The sequence below is a fragment of the Rhincodon typus genome, chromosome 17 (genome assembly GCF_021869965.1).
Source record: "Rhincodon typus isolate 14 chromosome 17, sRhiTyp1.1, whole genome shotgun sequence".
NCBI classification, from domain to species: domain Eukaryota; kingdom Metazoa; phylum Chordata; class Chondrichthyes; order Orectolobiformes; family Rhincodontidae; genus Rhincodon; species Rhincodon typus.
The window spans coordinates 31,683,610-31,703,851 of NC_063348.1; the positions used below are offsets into that span (position 1 = coordinate 31,683,610).

Below are 20,242 nucleotides of genomic sequence, written 5' to 3' on the forward strand. Positions count from 1 at the left end.
ACACACACACACAGACACACACACACACACACACAGACAGACAGACACACACACACACACACAAGATCCAGGGACTTTGGTATGTGATATGTGCCAACTACTTTCATGGTAGAAATCCAATCCATGTAGAAGATGCTTCTGCATTTCAATGTTGCACCAACAATGATCATTCTATGAACACTATGAACTCAGGGACACACATTCAGCTCATGAACTGGACAAGGCTGCATCTCTGGGTGGTTAGAGTCAGGACACTCTACACATAAGGAGTGAGGAGGTGACTGGCAGGCAGCCCACAACCCATCTTAACTCTTCCTACCCTATTGTGTGGTGCTTTTCTCCTGGAATGTGAGAAAGGCAAAGATTAAGGGAGATGAATGTGGGTGGCACAGCTGTTATTTTTGTTGCACGTGTGGACGTGGCTGGATTGAGCGATTATGCAGTGCTGAGGTCATGCAGGGTTAGTGATATCAGGAGTTGATGAAGATGTTATAGGGAATAGTGAGAGTGGTAGAGCTTGACCGTTGGTGGAAGGTGAGTAAAGTTGCAGAAATAGACTGAGAGTGAGTGAGGTATTGGAGAGAATGTGGAGGTACTTATGCTTGCAGAGTTGAGAAGATCAATGACCTACACAGCTGGGCATTCATCCAGATGATTGAGGCTGCACTGAACTGGTGGCAATCTTGGATCAGGCTGGGGTGGCCTGCTTTTGTGGCCTCCTTTTGTGGCCTCCATGCTTGGCCCTGGAGAAGAAGGAAATCTTGCCTTTGCACCATCCCATCCACCAGAACCTCCAGTTCCCTGCCCGCAGAGTAGACGCCAATTTCCCTCTATCTGCCATGTCTGGGTGAAAAGTCAAGAACCATACAGGGCCGTTCCAGTCTGACAGTATTTGCCCAGAGGCACAGTGGACTTTTAGAAAAAGCACGGGCACGATGAGTGCCAGAGAATCCATTGAGTGGTGAGTTGTTCTGGCAATGGTGAGTGGTAAGATAGCACCAAATTTGGTCTTGAGAGATGGCATAGGGTCTTCATAGGTCATTGATGTGGTGAGTTTGGAAAGATACAGCAATAGAACTCACTAGGGTATGACCCCTCCAAAAAGCTCAACACATCTCAGACTTAGTTAGGCGGTAAGATTGACCCCTCTACTTCATATTATAAAAATAGTTTGGTAATTGGCACTTCATAAAGTTTAAGGAGGGAAAAAGTCCTGTCTGATCAGCTGTCAAACTCTTTATGAGAAACCAGCATCACCAAATGGATGTTGGAAAACCCCCATCATGGACTCCAAGAATGATTTCATTAAGTTTCACAAACGCTGCTGCTGCAAGAGCTGAAGAAAATAATTATTTTGCACTAAGGTCAGGTTAAGAAAAAACTGAAAGAGAGGAAGCAGTGGGTAATTAAGCATTGATTTCAAACTGGGAACATATATTTAGAGGAAAGCCCTGATGTTTGAGCTAGGTTCTGTTTCTAATTTACATGTAGGATTTGCATCCAGAGGTACAATTCAAGTTGCTAAGATTTATGGATGATCCCAAAATGGAAGGGGACAGCTAAATCTATTAAAGCAGGCAAGAGTTACATAGCTTCATAATCCTGGTTTTTAGTTGAGATCCCTTCATTAGAAACTAAACAGATTTATGAAATGTAGAATTGTTTGCTCTGCCATTTGTTACCAAACCCAATGCTGTAATGGTAGACAATGGTTTGGTAGTTTGTAGGATGCAGTAACTACTTATTAAAACACATCCCTTGGGATCCATACAAACCACATTCTTGTGAAGAGAATGTAGTTTAAAAAGATGGAAAACTTAATGGCACACATTGCTAGAGAAAGCCATTCATTACTCACATTACAGCAGTGACCACAATATAACAGAGAGCAATGATAAGCAGTTATTTACAGAAACTGTCTGTGAGCTCTCTCATACATTCTAAAGCTAATTACTTCTTTAAATTGTAAAGTCCAGACTATGAAAGAAACACGAACAAAAATTACCACTGGAACAATTTCGAAATATGTCTATAGACATATACATTGAGCTAAACAAGCTGTTCTTTATTATATGTATTCAGAGAAACTTCAGTATTGGGGTACCAAATACTGTCTATTATATGGAAGCCTTGCAGGATAGATTGTTACCTTCCATTGCGGATGGAAACCAGGTGGTAACAGATCTGCTGCTTGCTATCCATCCTGTCCTATATTTTCCTTTCCATTGACTGAGCTTTCCTCCTAGTGGTGAAAGTTCAAATCTACTCCCAGAGCTAAGCTCCCTCAGGTCAAGTATAATCGTGGCCAAAGTGAACCTGGGCTATTTTGTTTAAACATGCCCTATCTTCAGGCCTCACAAAAGCTCCAACTGCTCCACTACTGAAATATTTACACTACCAACACCTTTACCAAGGTAGACAGTTGACTTGGAGTAAATTACTGTTGCTGCAATTTTATGCTTGGGGCTTATTTCTGTTTGAAAAACCGGGTTATGGCAGTTCCTAACCCATTTGAGAAAAGACTTTTACAGCCCAAGGAGACTTGCATCACATTTCTGTCTCCATGCTGGAGTTAAATCTAAACATGTATGGATGTAAATGCAGTGCCTGCTCATGTGACTCAATTTCCCAGCTGTAGTGATAACCTAGAATACAAATTTGCATGGACTTGTGTATAGCTGAGTCAGTTGAGCCGGCATATCTTCTAACATTTATGGCTGGGGTTGAAAATAAAATGGAATTCCTGTTTTTGATTACTGTAAAACAACCTATAGTAGAAAATGCACTGGCATGAATGGCAGAGAACAGGAATCAGTCTCTGTTATAATGCCATACATTGTAGACAGTCTGTTAAAGGTCAATGTCTGGGTTCATATATGAAGAAGCATCACTTAGGTTAAGTATCAGAAAATATGCACAAATGAAACCCTGATACAGTTAAAATTCAATCCGACATGAGAAAATGGGAGAGGGTGCAACAAGAAATGTGTATTTTCTTTTAAAACTCTCTCATTTAAAATTTTTGTATTTGTGTATCTGTAACTGGATCATAAAAATTGCTCCTTTGATAGTTTCAAAAAGCTGAGGTATTAACTAGGATGCATTGCATAGTTAATTGGAAAATACAGAATAGCAAAGCCTGAATACAACATCTGATCATTTGGTTGGATGGTACATTTTACCTCAGGGACGCAAATGGTTCTCTCCTATAACATTCAAATCAGAAACTAATTAGCCAATTCCTAAAAGATTTAACTAAAGGAAGGCTCATTAGTCTCTCTCTGTACTGCCTTTATTTACATAAACACAGTAATTTTATTATTGTAATGTCAGTGTTTACTCATGTTGACAAATGTAATTTGGAACTAATATACTTTGCAGATATAACTCTCCACTCAACTAAATCTGAAAAATGTTCTAACTAGCACAAGCTAAATATCCAGTTGTATATTTCTGCGTTCAAAGCTGAGCTTGTCTTTCCATGTAGGTACCTAATTTAATCACTTACTGTGAAATTATTGCCTCTGGTTTAGTTGGTTGTGGGTACAAGTTCAACACTAATGCTTAAACACAGAACTTGGGCACCCAGTGAAGTAAAGACGACATCCTACATTATTAATGTGCCATTCTTCAGTACACACATTCAACACATATTAAAGATCCAGCTATCAGTTCCATAGGTTTAGGTGAATGATAAATATCCTAGATTATGCACGAATTCACACAAAAATGAGTGTTGTAATATTGTTATGGTTTGGGACTATGTGCTTGAGAGTAGAGTGAAGGGATCATGTGACCTCACCTGCAGAACAGGCCAGGGTGATACAGCTGTTACCAATTAAAGGGAGGCTCGGTTGTTGAGCTGGAAAGGAGGCATAAGTCATTCAAATTTGGAGATAGCGGACTGGATATTACATGTCCCCAGTTGGTGTGTTTTTGGTAGAGAGGGGTGAGCTTATTAAAAGCTCAATTGATCCCCAAATGACCTTAATTTTACCTTGCTCACACCATAATAAGGTTTGCATGGGCAGCCTATCTTAAAATTTTTTAAGTGCAGGAATGGAGTGAGGTGCTATCTTGAGAGGATACCCTATTTGCATCAGGATCACCCCCTAGTACCCCACCATCCTAAACCTCCACCCACCCACCACAAGACATACTTCCTTCCTTTCTCCCTGCATGGACATTAAAATCTACCCCACCAGTCACCTTGCCTCCCTCCTTAGAGTTACCAAACACCCCCAGCCTAATTTCTGTTACTAATCTTGGTCTAGAGTTGTATTTGGCTTTCTCTTTGGAATTGTTTGTGGTCCTGCCAATGTACACTACTCAGTTCTGGCACAACTGGGGCTTGGCCTACTGAGAGGTGCAAGTCTCACTCTGCACACACTCCACCAATTTAACCAACCCAAGGTTATGTTACGGCTGTGGGACTCGCTTGATCTGTGGGCACTGCCAACTTTCTTGGGGGTGGGGAGGTGGGTCACCTGCCCTAACTCTCAATTTCTGTGCAATGGTTGCAAATTCCATGCTTACAGTGGTTTGATTACTAGTGCCAGGAAGGTCTTCAGAATAGGGTCAGGTTGTTATAGACTAATGCTTTAAGTTGTCTTTGCTTCTAATTTGCTTCTAAGGCAGCACAAGGAATGCAGTTGGAAATTTGCGTTCAGATTGAAAAGACCAAATTCATGAGGATTTGAAATAAGGCTGCAAGATGTGTTTACACTGGAAGGAGAATTGCCAGGAAAAGCCCTTAATAATCCCTGATTTAAAGTTTACCAGGCTCAGAAGGAAATGAATGGAACTAAAGCCTCAGGCGGTAGACTGGGTCTTTTTCCTAGGTCAGGGAAAATAGAACGACGACTTAAGGGACACAATGATGGGCTTTTCGGTTGAGTTAAAAGTGTAAAAGGGAAAGTACAGCTCTGCAGTTTGAGGTACAAGTTGACAACAAAGTGTGATCAGTTAATAGTGGTTTTAGACATTTTGATCCAAAGCTAGATAATAAAGCCAGAAACAAGATGCTGATCGTCTTCTTGATAATATGATTATTTACCTACCTACCATCACACTGTCCCAGCTGCCTCTCTTTATTATTTCCATAAAGACAAGCCTTCAAACTCTAAACAGTATGTGGTGATGATGTGATACAGTTTTACATACATGTTACAGTCTGGAGCTATGGATAGTGATGATGCAGGCTTTGACATTCTTTCCATCACATAGCTGACCAGAAACCTCTCCTTCTTTTAAAAGGTGCCATTGGCCTGTGTTAAAGGTATTGCAGGTTGATACTCAACCAGTTTGGCCATGTTATGAATACACCTTCCTTGCCCATCAAGTCCTTAAATGGGACTCAAACCTGGAATTTCTGCTCAAAAGCAGAGAGGCTCCCACAGTGCCACAGGACGTCCAAATCGTCACTCTTTGTATGTTCTCTAGGTACGTATTTAATTAATTCCCTACCCCGGTGCACCTTAGCAACGTAATTAACTATATACAGGTCCCCCTTTCTTTCTTTCTTAAAACAAAAATTAGGCCCAGGAACACAATCTGCTGAGCAGCTGGTGCAGAAAGAAATGCCACAGGCCCCTGCTCCTGCAAAAATCAACCTACACTCCTATGATGTGCAGCCAACAGAGCTAAGAACATTTAAGATTACTTTTCCTGTCATGGAGAAGTGCACTTTAACAGCTTGATCTCCAATTCTTTCTTTAAAATCCATAGCCGCTAGTCTGGCTTTAGCCTTTGTATTCTATTTGGGGGCATTTTTCTTGCATATATCCATCTATGTGACAAGTCTAGCTTTCCCCTATTTAGTACTTTTGAATTGAAACTGAACCCATTTAACTATCTAATTCTTATCATTTTGCCTTGCTTAATAAATAATTTTCTAATTTCCTTGCAACCACACAAGGCATCTAATTACTTCTACTTGTGCTTCAAGATTGTTCCATAGACCTTGTTCTGTTGTATTGGCTAGCCCAGTTACTAAGCCCTACATCTCCCTGAGCTACTGCCCCCAAAGATTTCTGCCTCCAAAAATCAAAGGGTCTGTCTCCAGTATATAGTGATTTTCTAGTGCCAGACTGACTTCCATATGTTTTATGTGGATTCACTACTTTTCTTGTTTTCCAATGTTTTGCCCCATTCTGTCAGTCCATTGCTCTCAGCTCTTATACATCATCTTGGATATTTAGCCAGTGTTTGAATTTTTTATTAACTTTTCCTGCTTTCTGTAATGATGGTCACATTCTTCCATTCATTCGTCTCTGTACATGTGTATGTCACCTTAGTACCAACTTTGAGTAGTTGTTGTTCTTTGGGTATGCTATCCTGGTCATTGCATCAATATCAACTTTGCCTCTTGTCATTTCCAGCAAGTTATGTACAGTATATACATAACTTGCTGGAAGTGACAAGAGGCAAAGTTGTTCCTCTTAATTGTCAAATGTGAGTATGAGAGGTACAGGGTGCCTCATGAGCCTCCAATTGTTTAGATTCTGGAAATTAATAATTAATCCTGATTAACTGAGATCAAGGTATCTTAGCAGTTTGAACGGCATGTTGGAGAAGCACTGTCTTCACATTATGCCTTTCAACCTTACTCAGACCGTTCCACTCATAACTCTTTTCTATTGTTTATTTAAAACACAGAATTGAAGGTTATCTCAGATAGTTTTATGTGAATATATACTGCTTATTGAATTTTCTCTGAAACATCTGCCTTGACAATTGCTCTTCTCCCTGCATGTAGGACATTTAGGTGCATAAAAAAAAAGTGGAATTAATTATGGTTTCATCTCCGGCCAGCAGATCATCACACAACACAGGATGTATGTACGGATTCCTCCCATAGACCAGTTGATATGGACTAAAATTCTCACCTTGCTATTAACCATTTGGAGTAAGTTCTTTTCATGGACTGCCCACACTAATCTGATGTTAATTTGTGATTTGGTTGGTGGAATAAGATGAAATGGGACTCATCCATCACTATGTGATTTCTTTATTTTTGGTTCATATCTGAAATGGACTGCCAGAGGAAGTGGTGCATGCAAGTATAGTTACAACATTTAAAAGACATTTTGAGAAGTACACAAATAGGAAGGTTTGGAGGGATGTGGGTCAAGTGCAGGTAAGTGGGACGAGTTTAGTTTGGGAATATGGTTGGCGTGGACTAGTAGGACTAGCTCTATGACTCTGATGGCTAATTGGTGACAACATTCTTGCCACACAACTGCCAGGCAATGGACATCTCCAAAAAAAAAGACATCAAAAATGTCATACTATCATTGAATAACCCACTACCAACATCCTGGAAGATACAGTTGACCAGAAACTAAACTGGACAAGCCATGTAAATTCTGTGGCTACAAGAGCAGGTCAGAGACTGGGAATCCTGCAGTGAACAACTCATCTCTTGATGACTCAAAGCCTGTCCACCCACCATCCACAAGGCAAGTTAGGAGTGGGATGGAAAACTTTTCATTTGCCTGGATGAATGCAGTTCTAACAACTTTCTGGAAACTCAACACTATCCAGGACAAGATGTGGAGGCGCCAGTGTTGGACTGGGGTGGACAAAGTCAGAAGTCACATGATGCCAGGTTATAAGTCCAACAGGTTTATTTGAAATCACAAGCTTTAGGAGCATAGCCCCTTCACTAAGTGAAGTGACAGAGAAGCACACAGAATTTACAGGCAGACAGATCAAAAAATCATACAAATGGTGAGAGTAGAGAGTGTCGAATAATAAGTCTCTGCAGGTGATCAGAAGTGTCAGATAGTGTGAGTGAAATGTAAACAGCTGAATAGCAAGTGAAGGGATGACCTAGAATCTGATTAAATGAGGTGGAGAGATAATTACAAAAAATTAAAAATAAGGTGGTGCTGAAGACAAACTAAATCACTGGAATAACATGATAGGTATAAGAGTCACATTCTAAGGGTCTAACCGAAGTAATAAGTAATCCAAAACTGTGCAAACTAATTAAGGTAGAGAGATCATACCAATTTATCGAGGTGACGATGTCAAAATAGGACAGTAAGGAAGGTTTTACAGATACAGAACAGTGTGGTGGGGTCACATGTAGCGTGATATGAACCCAAGATCACAGTAGAGGCTGTCTTCGTGGGTACAGAACTTGACTATCAGTCCCTGCTCGGCGATTCTGCGTTGCTGTGCATCTTAAAGGCCGCCTTGGATGACGCTTACCCAAAGATCGGAGACTGAATGTCCTTAATCGCTGAAGTGTTCACTGACTGGAAGGGAATGTTCATGTCTGGTGATTGTTGCGTGGTGTTCATTCATCTGTTGTCGTAATGTCTGCATGATCTTGCCAATATACCATGCCTCGGAGCATCCTTAGCCGCAGCGAATGAGATAGACAACATTGGCTGAGTCATTTGAGTATCTGCTGTGTACGAGGTGGATGGTATTCCCACATGTGATGGTAGTGTCCATGTCAATGATTTCACATGTCTTGCAGATGTTATCATGAAGGCTGAGTAGTTTGCTGGAAACCATGGTCTGATTAAAGTTTGGCGGTTGTTTAAAGGCTCCACTTCTCGCCTTTGAACAACTGCCAAACCTTAAATAAACCATCGTTTTCTGCAAACTACCCAGCCTTTACAATAACATTGACCACAACACCACACAACCCTGCCATGGTAACCTCTGCAAGACATATCTTCACATCAATGAAGTATATTATCTGGAGATACATGTTTATGGCTAACTTGAAGGACCCAAGTTTGCCTTTTCATTCACATTTTCTGACTAAACATGATATTAGTATTCTTCGAAATTATTTGATATAAAAATGTTAAGAAAAGTCTACCAAAGATAATTGCTCACCTTGTGGAATGCTTTTTATTATAATTGCTTCATAAATCTCAATATGCCAAAGGCTTTTGGGGCATTATTTAAATACTACTTATTTTGCATTGTGCTCAAGAAATCATGGAACAACACTTTCATGCTGACTTTATTCACCTTGCACCTTATCTTTAGCCACTTTACCAGCTCTCTCAGTTTATATTTGCATTGTTGAAATCAAAATCAATTTTCTGCTATAGGTTTATTTCCATTGAGGATTAAGTAGATACGCATCAAATTCAGTTGGATCTTTACCGCCCATCAGGCCCAAATGTAGTCAATTAGAAGCTCAAATGTCTTATTCAGTTTATATTCATGTCCATTCTGATATCATCAGTACTGGTTTGCCTCTCAGTCTCTTTCGTAACTTGTGAGGGGATAGATTCTCTAAGAACCTTCAACTAGCACCAGAAATATTTACCATGACATTTTGCTTTAATGCTTCAATTCTGAGCAACTTAGTAACATTGTCCTTTTCTACTTAAGTTATTTTCAGTGCTGTACTTGCATTTGGAGACTGGTGTTTAAATTCTGTTTAAGCATTTATTAAATGTCTGAGCTTTTATAATTTCATTGCAAAAAGCATGAAGCCACTCTTATCAATTTAACACACACTTGTTGACCAATCACATAGCTTTTCACAATAACATTTTTCATATTAAAGGACAAAATCATTTTCAGTTTATTTCAAATAATTTCCTTTCCTATTCATATGAATCATACAAATATTATTGAGGTGGGAATTATCCTGGGTTTTCAGTGGCTGTTGTCAATGTTGCTGCACAATTAAAGAACTTACCTATATGTCTGCAGGACATCTCAAAGTGCTTCAGATCAACAAATTAGTTTGAAGCACAATCATTGTTGTTATATAGAGAACGAAGAGGCATTTGTATGCTGCTTTTTGCTGTGCTTTTTTGTTTACTTCAACACTGCACTGCACTCCATCTAGAGGTTCAACTGAGAAGTGATGAACTCACCATGGCAGAAATGGTGACCAAGAATTCCTAATGAACATTGAGGTATTCCACTGCTTTAACAATAGGTGCAACTAATACAGTTTCTGTATAAAATACAGATATCCCTGCTTTCTGCCAATGAACTGTGCATGGATTGTCATTACATTTCAAATATTTTCTAGAGAATAAGCCTCTAATTTAAAAGCAGTGTCTAATCACCAAGAAGTGCTTTTACATTTAGACTCATTGAGCTCAGGATACGACCACTTTCTCAAGGGGAATAACTGAGCAGTGTAACAGGATAGATCAGGTAAAGCATAATGTCATCTTAGCAGCTAAAAAATGACACATGTTACTCTGTGCTATTAATTAATGTTCATTGACTTTCTAACAGTGAATTAACACCAATTAAGAAAGCAGTGTTTCAGTTGTAAGAGAGACACTCTGTAAAAGTATAGACATACAAACTTACCTTCACTTGAGCTACAGGGCTGGTCCCCTGCTTTTCATTTTTCAAAGCTGTGGGTGATAGAGCACCAGCAGGGTTTGTTGGCTGTTGAGTAGAAGGGATCTTAGCACCCGGTGATACCTGCATACTGGCAAGCTGCGCTGCATACAGTTGCTGAGACAGGGAAAGAACAAATCTTATGAGTATTAGCATTCTTTACTCACCTACAAGTTACCAAAGAAGTGTCAGTGGCTCATTCATGTAGTTAACATCACAATGAAACACAATTCATTTCTATTTAAATCAATTGATACCTACCAGGCTGTTTCTGAGAGACAACTTGTCCTCATTGGTAGCATTTGTAGAGAGATTACATTCAGTTTTAAACCCTACACATCATGAGGAAGCTTACAAGTAACATAGTTAACTACAAGGCATTCATTTGCTCAGTTGGCTCATGACTTACAAGGAAATAGTTATTCTATGGGTCACATGACATGCTCATAGTTTTGCATGCTGACAGCATTATTTGTATTCTGAGGTTTGTCTCACATCCCTTATCTCAACTACCATGAATTTGTTGCTTTATTTCCATTAATGATTTTCTGTTTTCAAGGTGAGAGATGGCAGTGCTCATGAATAGAGTATGCTTTCTCTTTGCAATAACTAATATTCCCCTACTCTAGCAATGCTGATTACACATGCCCAACCTCTTTGCTGCTGCCCTCTGGAATTCCTTGCCTCTCTCTTCGTACTGTGCTGTCTTTGGAAAAAAAACTCTCAAAATTGTCCTCTTCAACAGTCCTGTATGTTTCTTATCCTAAGGCTTACGATTTTTCCTTTCACTCCGCACATTCAAGGTTCCACTGTATCTCTTTTGACATTTTTTGCGCACCATCTAAGCTATCGTCCTGAATGTGAACCACATCGGTAAATACAAGCCATATTCCTAAATGAAACACAGCCTGCCAGGTTAGGTATAGGTAGCACAGGGCATTATCTGAACACTGAGGGAATCTCAGGGGTTTCAGGTTTCTGTACTTGTTAATGTACTAGTATATTATTTCTATTGCTATGGAAACACTAATGACAAAAATGTTCCTACAATGATAGTGATGTCTTCTTTTGAGTTGATGGTTTTGTCTTTCAAATGTTGAAAATGATGTTTCCATTTGTGTGCCGTTGTTATATCACTTAGAATTGACAGCAGAGAAACAGGCATTTGGTTGAGCAGATCTTTATTAGGGTTCACATAAGTCTGGTCTCACCTCAACCTATTAACATATGCTTTCATTCATTATACCCTCATCTACTTATCTAGATTCTACTTGAATGCTTCCATGCCATTTACCTCAATGCAGCGGCAAGTTTAACATTCTAACCACTCAGTAAAGTGAATAACCATGAAGAAAGAAATCAAATACACTTTCTTGAACTCATCTCGCCAGCCATGACCCCAGGAAATTGGAATAAATGGTTTCCAGCTGCGTCTCAACATTTGAGGTTCTGAGGAAGGGTCACTCGAACACGAAACATTAAATTCTGATTTCTCTCCATTGATGCTACCAGACCTGCTGAGCTTTTCCAGCAATTTCTGTTTTTGTTTCTTATTTAGAGCATTCACAGTTCGTTCAGTTTTTATTCAATATTTGAGGTGCCTCCCCAAAACTGTGGTATGTACCTGTACAGAGCTTCCATCGTATTTACAGGAATACCCTATATAGAAAACCGTCACTCTATTTCTTACCCTGTGTCAAATAAAACAACTCTGCTCTTTATATGACTGCTGTCCTTAGTGATTCAGAAAAACCTTGCTCATTGCATTTGTAGCTACTTGGAAATTGTGCAGCTCCATTGAGTTGCAGTTACTGTTCAGATTTGTTTCATCATAGTTGACATTGCTTACTCTCTCAGATGGAGTCCTTCCAACAACAAAAGCAAAATAAACCTCCATGGCCTGGCATAGCTTTAAGTAGCTCAACCAGTGGTGCTAATGTGAATCAAAAGATGTAAACAGTGACAGGATGTTTCATTTTCATAGCGATGTGGACTTGTGTTTGAAGGGGGTAGGAAAGAAGCAAAAATACTCATAACATCCCAAGCACACACATAAATAGCTCAATGAGAAGTTGAATCCTTTTTCCTCATATTGTACCTTTGTTGCTACTACCTTGACTTTTTCTTTATTTAGCTCCCATCTCTCCTTCTTTCCTTGACTTGGAGGTGGGATTTGAACAATGAGTTACTTCAGACTTCAGACCAGTCCTGAAGAAGGGTAATACTCAAAACGTTGACTGCTCCTTTCCTCCTGATGCTGCCTGGCTTGCTGTGTACTTCCAGTCTCCTGTTTGTCTACTTCAGGCTCAGACTGGCTCAACAACATCAATCAACACATAGCACTTCTAACACAATAGAAGTTCCCTCAGCATTCAGGTACAGCTGCTGAGAGCTACAGAAGAACAGAATGCAGTGACTTCTTGCCCAAGATGAACAGATAAACTCATTGTGTTAGGAATGTATCAACTTCTACTACATCAGTTTTGCTTTTTAAAACAAAACAGCCTACCCTGTACAAATGGCTCGCCCAACATCAGTGTAGAATGTGGTCTGCTATGCCTCTGTGTGGGGCCCATTGACTCACCCTTCAAAACATGGACAAGCGGAAGTGAGGAGTCTGCACACATTGCTTAGAATCATAGAATCCCTACAGTGTGGAAACAGGCCTTTCAGCCCAACAAGTCCACATTGAACCTCAGAGCATCCCACCCAGATCCATCCCCCTATAACCCACCTAATCTACACCTCCCTGAACACTATGGGCAATAGCATAGCCAATTTACCTAACCTGCACAATTTTGGACTGTGGGAGGAAACTGGAGCACCCAGAGGAAACTCACGCAGACACGGGGAGAATGTGCAAACTCCACACGGACAGTCCCCCGAGGCTGGAATCAAACCCGGGTTGCTGGCGCTGTGAGGCAGCAGTGCTAACCACTAGCCACCGTGCGCTTCTCCAATTACAAGCCATTGCTCTCCCACATTTTCTGCTGATAGGCTCATCAGTAATGTGCAGAAAAGTAGTCGGGGGAGGGTGATTGAGGGGGCATTATTTTCACAATAGGTGGAGACATTCCACATGTGTGTTAATGAAGGTAGTTTTCGGGATGTAACTGGCCTCATGGCTCTGCGAATTTGCAGGGTCCTTTTGCCCTCAGTATTTGCTAATGACTCCTACTGCATTGGTTTCTTTGCTGGAATAGCATGATAACCGCTACAGTCAGGGTTCAGTGAGGGGGAATGACCATTTGACAGAAGATCTTTGGTTCCTATGGAACAATACCTCAAAATGGATCAGCAGCCTTTCAGAAGGTAGAGGAAATAATGTGGAAAAAGAGTAAGGAGGAAGGATAAGTAGTGAAGCAAATATTTAAGCAAAGAAGTATTTTATGTATATTTAAAGTGCATATTGTCATTATACAGCATAAAATTTATGCCTATAGTATTTATGAAGTGTAAAGTATAGTCATGATTTTTCCTCCCTGTAGTACTATAATATACTGTGGCTTGCTGTGTTTTTTTTTTATTTATATTTGAATGGCTTTCTAATTGTACCAACCAGATTATAATTATGCTACTTCAAATTCTACCCATAAAACATGACCTAATTAATGGAAGTCAGCATTTCCGTTAACCATTGTCATCGTACAGTGCCTGTGCAGTTTTGACTGTAACTCCGTAGTTTGTCCCTCCGACATCCAGCTGCTTTACTGGGGGTATTTATTCTGAAGTGATTTGTGTATGTAAAGGTTGATAAGGAAACAGAAATAAGCAAATCACAAGGGAAGTACAATGGCTTAACAGTTTGCTGAGGGAGGCTCCAAAAGATGAACAAAAGCATTTTTCACATGAGTATGTTTTGAAATAAAAATGCTTTTCATGTTTTGAAGTTAAAAATATGAACTGCTATGAGCCAGATGCAGGACTTGCAGACTCAAAAATATTCCTGGGCCACCTAACACATTCTTAATGTCTCCTTTCACTTATAATCAGCTATTGTTCTTGATCAGCACATGATATGCTTTAACAGCCACATAAATAGCCTCAGTGTCTTTGTCTTAGGCCTATTACAACAGTGCTTTACTGACTGTATTATCCTTGGGCACAGAGCAAGTCCCCACAGACTAGTGCGCAGTTGGACCTGGGCAGCTATTGATTTAAAACCAGGAGATAGTTAGCCAGTTTCTGCCTCCTTCAGTGACTTGCTACATCCAAAGCCACTAGTATTGCTTTCTTTTGGCCTCAACAGATTATGCAGACTTTTATTACGTAAGGTGATATTCTGATTTCATTTTTAACACTTTGTGTAATTGAGGCTTCATACTTTATTAAACCAGCAGCTTCACAAGCTGCTCCTAGTCACATCCTATACATCTAGTCCTATACTTACATTACTGAGGTGTGTCTTTAGAAGTTGTATGGCTGCTTGCTTTACATTGCCGAGAAGACAGCAGTTAAAAAATGTCTGAACTCCAGAACACAGGACCTAGGCAGCTGGAGGCATGGCTATGAATTGTGAAGTGATGACAATCTGGGATGTGCAAGAAGCCAGAATTTGAGGAACACAGATAATGTGTAAGATTGTAGGGTAAAAGGAGCTCACAGAAATGGGGAAGGTTGAAGTCTTAGAGTGATTTGAAAACAAAAATGAACAATGTTAGTGGCATGGTACAGGTTCGGAGAACCAAGCTGTGATTCTACATTACAACTATAATGCTAAGCTTTAACTTTTCTTGCTCATTTTAACATTCTCGTTATTAGTTTTCCTTTCACTTCTTGCTCTGACATAAATATTACCTCTTTATAAATTGGTTGGAGGTGCAATAAATTCATTTTTAAGTGAGCAACTCATTGCCAAAAAAATGAATTCATTTACCAAGGAAAGGTTACTAAAAAAGGAAAGAAAACAAAAATGTGCTGTGCTTACTGAACAAAAACTTTGTCCAGCCCAATAATAGAACAATTTGTAGATGTGAACTATTTTCTTATAAGGGAATTAAAACTCAGCGTTGTTTCATCACTTAATGATGATAAACATTTTGCAGGACATATTTAAGAAATCCATTTTCAATGCATTCTAAACTTATTAAATTTAGGGGCCCTAGTTTCCCATGACAGCTGGGGTGAGAGGCAGTTAAAATATAGGAAAATATTTGGGTTTTCTTCACTAACAAAACTGTGACTGTGAAATTTCAGATATAAATAAAGAAACTAACGTCCAAGTTGATTTCTGAGCTTGTTCACTTTGTTGTGTTCACTCTAAACCAGAGTCCGTATATACCCAAGTACTGATAAAGTGACTAACATTGTTTACAATAAATTAATTAACTCATTGGCAACACATTGGAGAGGGCCTGAAAATGGGCTATGTAAATCACAATACCAGGCAGGCTTTGGTAACTCATGCAGGGTCCTTCTAATCCACGCACCATCCTGAACTGGAACTATAATACCATTCCTTTTCTGTTGCTGGGCCAAGTTCCCAGAACTCCTTTCTTAATGGCACTGAGAGTGTACCAACAGCTGTTCAAGAAGGTAACTTACCACTACCTTTTTCGGCAATTAAGAATGGGCAATGAATGCTGGCCCAGCCAGCAATGCTCACATTTTAAGGAATGAACAAAATATGAAATATTGATCTGTCGGCTATTAACCAGAAGTTTGAATTTCTTTCCCCAAAGTTGTCAGTCTCCATGGGATTCCTAACTGTTGTCTAAAACTTGTTGCATGAAAGCATGAAGCCGTTACGTATCTGGGTAGTCACAAATGGTACTGAGCAATAACCAGTAAACATGCACACTTCTGACCTTATGACGAAACCAAGGTCATTGATCAAGTAGCAGAGAATAGTTGAGTCTATGACTCAAACCTGAAGAACTCTTGAAGAGATGTCCAAATATTGTAATGTTTCATTTCCAACAACCACAACAATTTTCCTTTGTGCCAGCTATAACTCTAGCTTCTTAAATGTTTCCCATGATTCCCATTGACTTCAATTGTACTAGGGCTCCTTGATGCCATATTTGGTTAAATACTGCCTTGATGTCAAGAACCGTCACTTTCACCTAATCTCTGAATGCAGTTTATATCCATATTTGGACCAAGATTGTTATGAGGTCTGGTGCTCGATCTTGGTGGAACCCATAACACCCGGTCCAGCCTAAAAGCAGTCAAAAGCATAAATGTTCATTGTCACAATCACCTTTACAGCCAGATTTCAGGACATCCAAAGTTGCATGGAGACCTCTGAGGTTCCTTGCAGAATTGCCGCCTGCTGATATGGATAGAGACAGCCTCCTACTAAGAATCTTTTTCACTGGGTGTTCTCTCTTTCAGCAGTTTTTCCAGCTGTGTTACTTCTGTTCATTCATCCCACCTTGTGATCCTAGGTGGTTACATACAGTTGTATCCATATCTTGGAGAAAGTGGTATTGTGTAGAATCCTTGAAGCATGTTAAAGTCCTTTAGCATCTTCTATTACATTTCCCGTAGCATTCAGCAAGCTTAAGTGTCTCTGGAAACCAGAACACACTTCTACTAATGCAACAAGAACCAGTCAAAATCAATCAGCATGTAACTTGTTGATGATCCTTTTTAGTAATGCTACTGTGGAATCCATCTACTGCTGTGCGAGTTAAAGGAGCATGTTACTCGAGTGGTGAGCTCCCAAAATGGCAGCAGTGGTGTCAAAACAGCATGACTGAAACCATAATCTGCTCTCTTTGCTTACCTACAGCAGTACTCCCTGTATGCATGCTAATGCCTTCAGTAAAATGCAGCTAGCACTAGTTTGGACAACCTTGTGGAAGAAAAAAAACGGTCATAGTTCAGAAAATGTGTGCTATGTCAAGTCAGATATCAACATGGAACTATAGTGAGGATACAATGCACTACCTGTGACTGGTCAACTTCGAATGCAGGACAGCAGTTATGTTAGCTAGTCACCTGTAAAAGTGCCAGAAACTTTGGGCAGATAACTGCCTGAAGGAGCTTCATAGGATCGTTGATGGGCGAAAAGCCACAAGATGGAGAGCTTGATTGGATAAAATGGTTTAGAAACGGTTATGCTTCACCTCTTTTTGGGGATACTGGGGCTGTAACATATACCACGTTCTGGGTACCTGTGCTCAATGACTGATATGTGGCAGATTAGACAGTCATAGTTGAATTGCCTTTAAGCACCCTGGCAGTCAATTGAAAGTACCGTTGGGCCAGTTTAAATGTGCAATCTGACATTTTTGTTCTGCAGCTGCCTGCCTAGAAATCATTAGAGTGACCATGTGCGACCATGGGTAATTTTGTAAAACTTCCTGTCTCCAAATTAAAACGCACATCCCCTGGTTGCAGGACCACAGACCAGAATCCTGGCAATTATCGTCATCTCTTTGCTCATCCGAAAAAGAAAATTCCAGGCCAGTGAACCTTTGGCTTCAAATTGGCATTTTTATGTGACCTAATCAAACTTCTGACATTTCTACATGCGAATTACAGTTCTTTGTTACAACAATGGGATAGATGCATTCTTGAAAAAAGAATTGGCTATAAAATTCCTGATGGTCTCATGGACCACAAACACAGCCCCCCACCCCCCAACCAATCCAAACACCATTACTCTGGCACGATTTGGAGCATTTCTGTAGCCAAAGATCAAGTCCAGTGTACTGGAGGAATTTAATTGAGAAAGTTAAAAACCCATCCTAATCCCATTACAGCTTTGTCTCACCACCAGTTCAACAAATTCCTTTCTCATCCAAAACAATTGCTATGACAGCAGATGTGGCAACTTGGCAAACGTGCAAATCTTTTCCTATAACATACACTGTCCAATTCTATGAATGTTCTTCCACTCAGTTTTCAAAATTCGGTATGTTTTTAAGCTTGGGGGAAATTAGATGTTTCATTTGAACTAATGAACAAACTTACAACCCCTGTTTTAAGTACATCAAGTTGACTTCCATTAGCAGCAATGCTCCAAATTAAGTATCAATCAAATATGACTTGCACAATCCAGTTTGATCAGGATCAGAACTAAAATTAAGGATGATTTTTCATCTTTGGAAGCTTGTAACTGAATAAATTCATTCATTTCTCAGCAATGCATTCAAGAAAATCATCTCTGCGATGGCAAGTATTAAGATGTTATAGAGTCATAGATATCCTAAATAAATCTCGTCCCATTTGCCAGCATTTAGCCCATATTCCTCTAAACCCTTCCTATTCATATACCCATCCAGACGCCTTTTAAATGTTATGATTGTACCAGCCTCCACCACTTCCTCTGGCTGCTCATTCATACACGTACCACCCTCTGAATGCAAACGGTCGCCCCTTGGGACCCTTTTAAGTCTTTCCCCTCTCACCTTAAACCTATGCCCCCCACCCCAAGGAACAGATCTTTACTATTTACCCTATCCGTGCCCCTCATGATTTTATAAACCCCTATAAGATCACCTTTCACCCTCTGAATCTCCAGGGAAAATAGCCCCAGCTATGCCCCTATAGTTCAAACCCTCCCACCTCGGCAACATCCTCGTAAATTTTTTCTGAACCCTTTCAAGTTTCACAACATCTTTCCTAGAGCAGGGAGACCAGAATTGCAGGCAATACTCCAAAAGTGGCCTAACCAATGTCCTGTACAACCGCAACATGGCCTCCCAACTCCTATACTCTATGCACTGACCGATAAAGACAAGCATACCAAATGCCTTCTTCACTATCCTATCTACCTGCAACTCCACTTTCAAGGAACTATGATCCTGCACCCCAAGGTCTCTTTGTTCAGCAACATACCCCAGGATCTTACCTAATATGTCTTTCAAAATGCAGCACCTCACATTTATCTAAATTAAACTCCATCCACCACTGCTTGGTCCATTGGCCCATTTGATCAAGATCCCGTTGTACTCTGAGGTAACCTTCTTCACTGTCCACTACACCTCCAGTTTTAGTGTCATCTGCAAACTTACTAACCATATGTCCACATCCACATCATTTCTATAAAGTTACAAAAAGCAGTGGACCTAGCACCGATCCTTATGGCACACCGCTGGTCACAGTCTGAAATCCAGCCCTCCACCACCACCTTCCATCTTCTGCCTTCAAGCCAGTTCTGCAGCTAATGTTCAGAAGCTAATGGACCTTTATCCTGCTTTTTATTCCCCGATACTTATCAAATTATATTTGACAATGCCATCTTTAATTTTCCCAAAATCAATGGCATCCACAATATGACACAGAAACAGTTTAGATTTTGCCAGCCATTCACTCATATTACATATTTGACTTAGAGTTTCATATGTCTCAGGGGTTCGTTACCGCTGTGGGATGTCACACTCCCATTCTCTTGTTTCCAGTCAGAGAACACAAAGATCAGATTTGGGACCAAGACAACAGGCATAGATGAGTTTTCATACAAGTACTGGAACACTAACCACTACCCTTTCTTAAATACTTGCTTCTAACTTGACAACTGTTCACTGTTACATGTTTGAAATCAGAAGTTTGCGTGTGTATAACTACAGACAGAGACCCACTTCCTATCATACCATTCTGCAGGATTTTGAAGCTCTCAAGAATGGCTGTTGCGCAAGATACTGTTTAAGATTGTGACTCTCATCAAATAGCAAAAATGCACTGCATTTAATAACCGTCTATCTGTTTGACAGCCCATGTGCGTGCAGGATGTCACTGAACGACTAGTAACAAATTCAAGTTAACTGCAGAAACTATTTTCAAGAGGGTAAAAAGAATTCAGCTGATTAAAATCTTTCCAGGCAAAGAATCCTGCATAGAACATTATAGAAGACAGAGAGAGGAAGAGAGGGAGGAAGGGGGGTGGGGAGGCAGGGAACCACACACACACACACACACACACACACACACACACACACACACACAC

General features: G+C 40.1%; 1 protein-coding gene across 4 annotated transcripts in view; it reads right to left on the reverse strand.

The window, feature by feature from the left end:
* The window catches only part of sox6 (SRY-box transcription factor 6), a 480,402-nt gene that overhangs the window by 64,403 nt on the left and 395,757 nt on the right, over positions 1-20,242 (reverse strand). For all 4 annotated transcript variants that reach the window (XM_020517374.2, XM_020517366.2, XM_048606988.1 and 1 more), the window contains exon 8: positions 10,312-10,461. In XM_020517374.2, the coding sequence (XP_020372963.1) occupies positions 10,312-10,461 (150 nt within the window). The remainder of the gene's footprint in view (positions 1-10,311; positions 10,462-20,242) is intronic.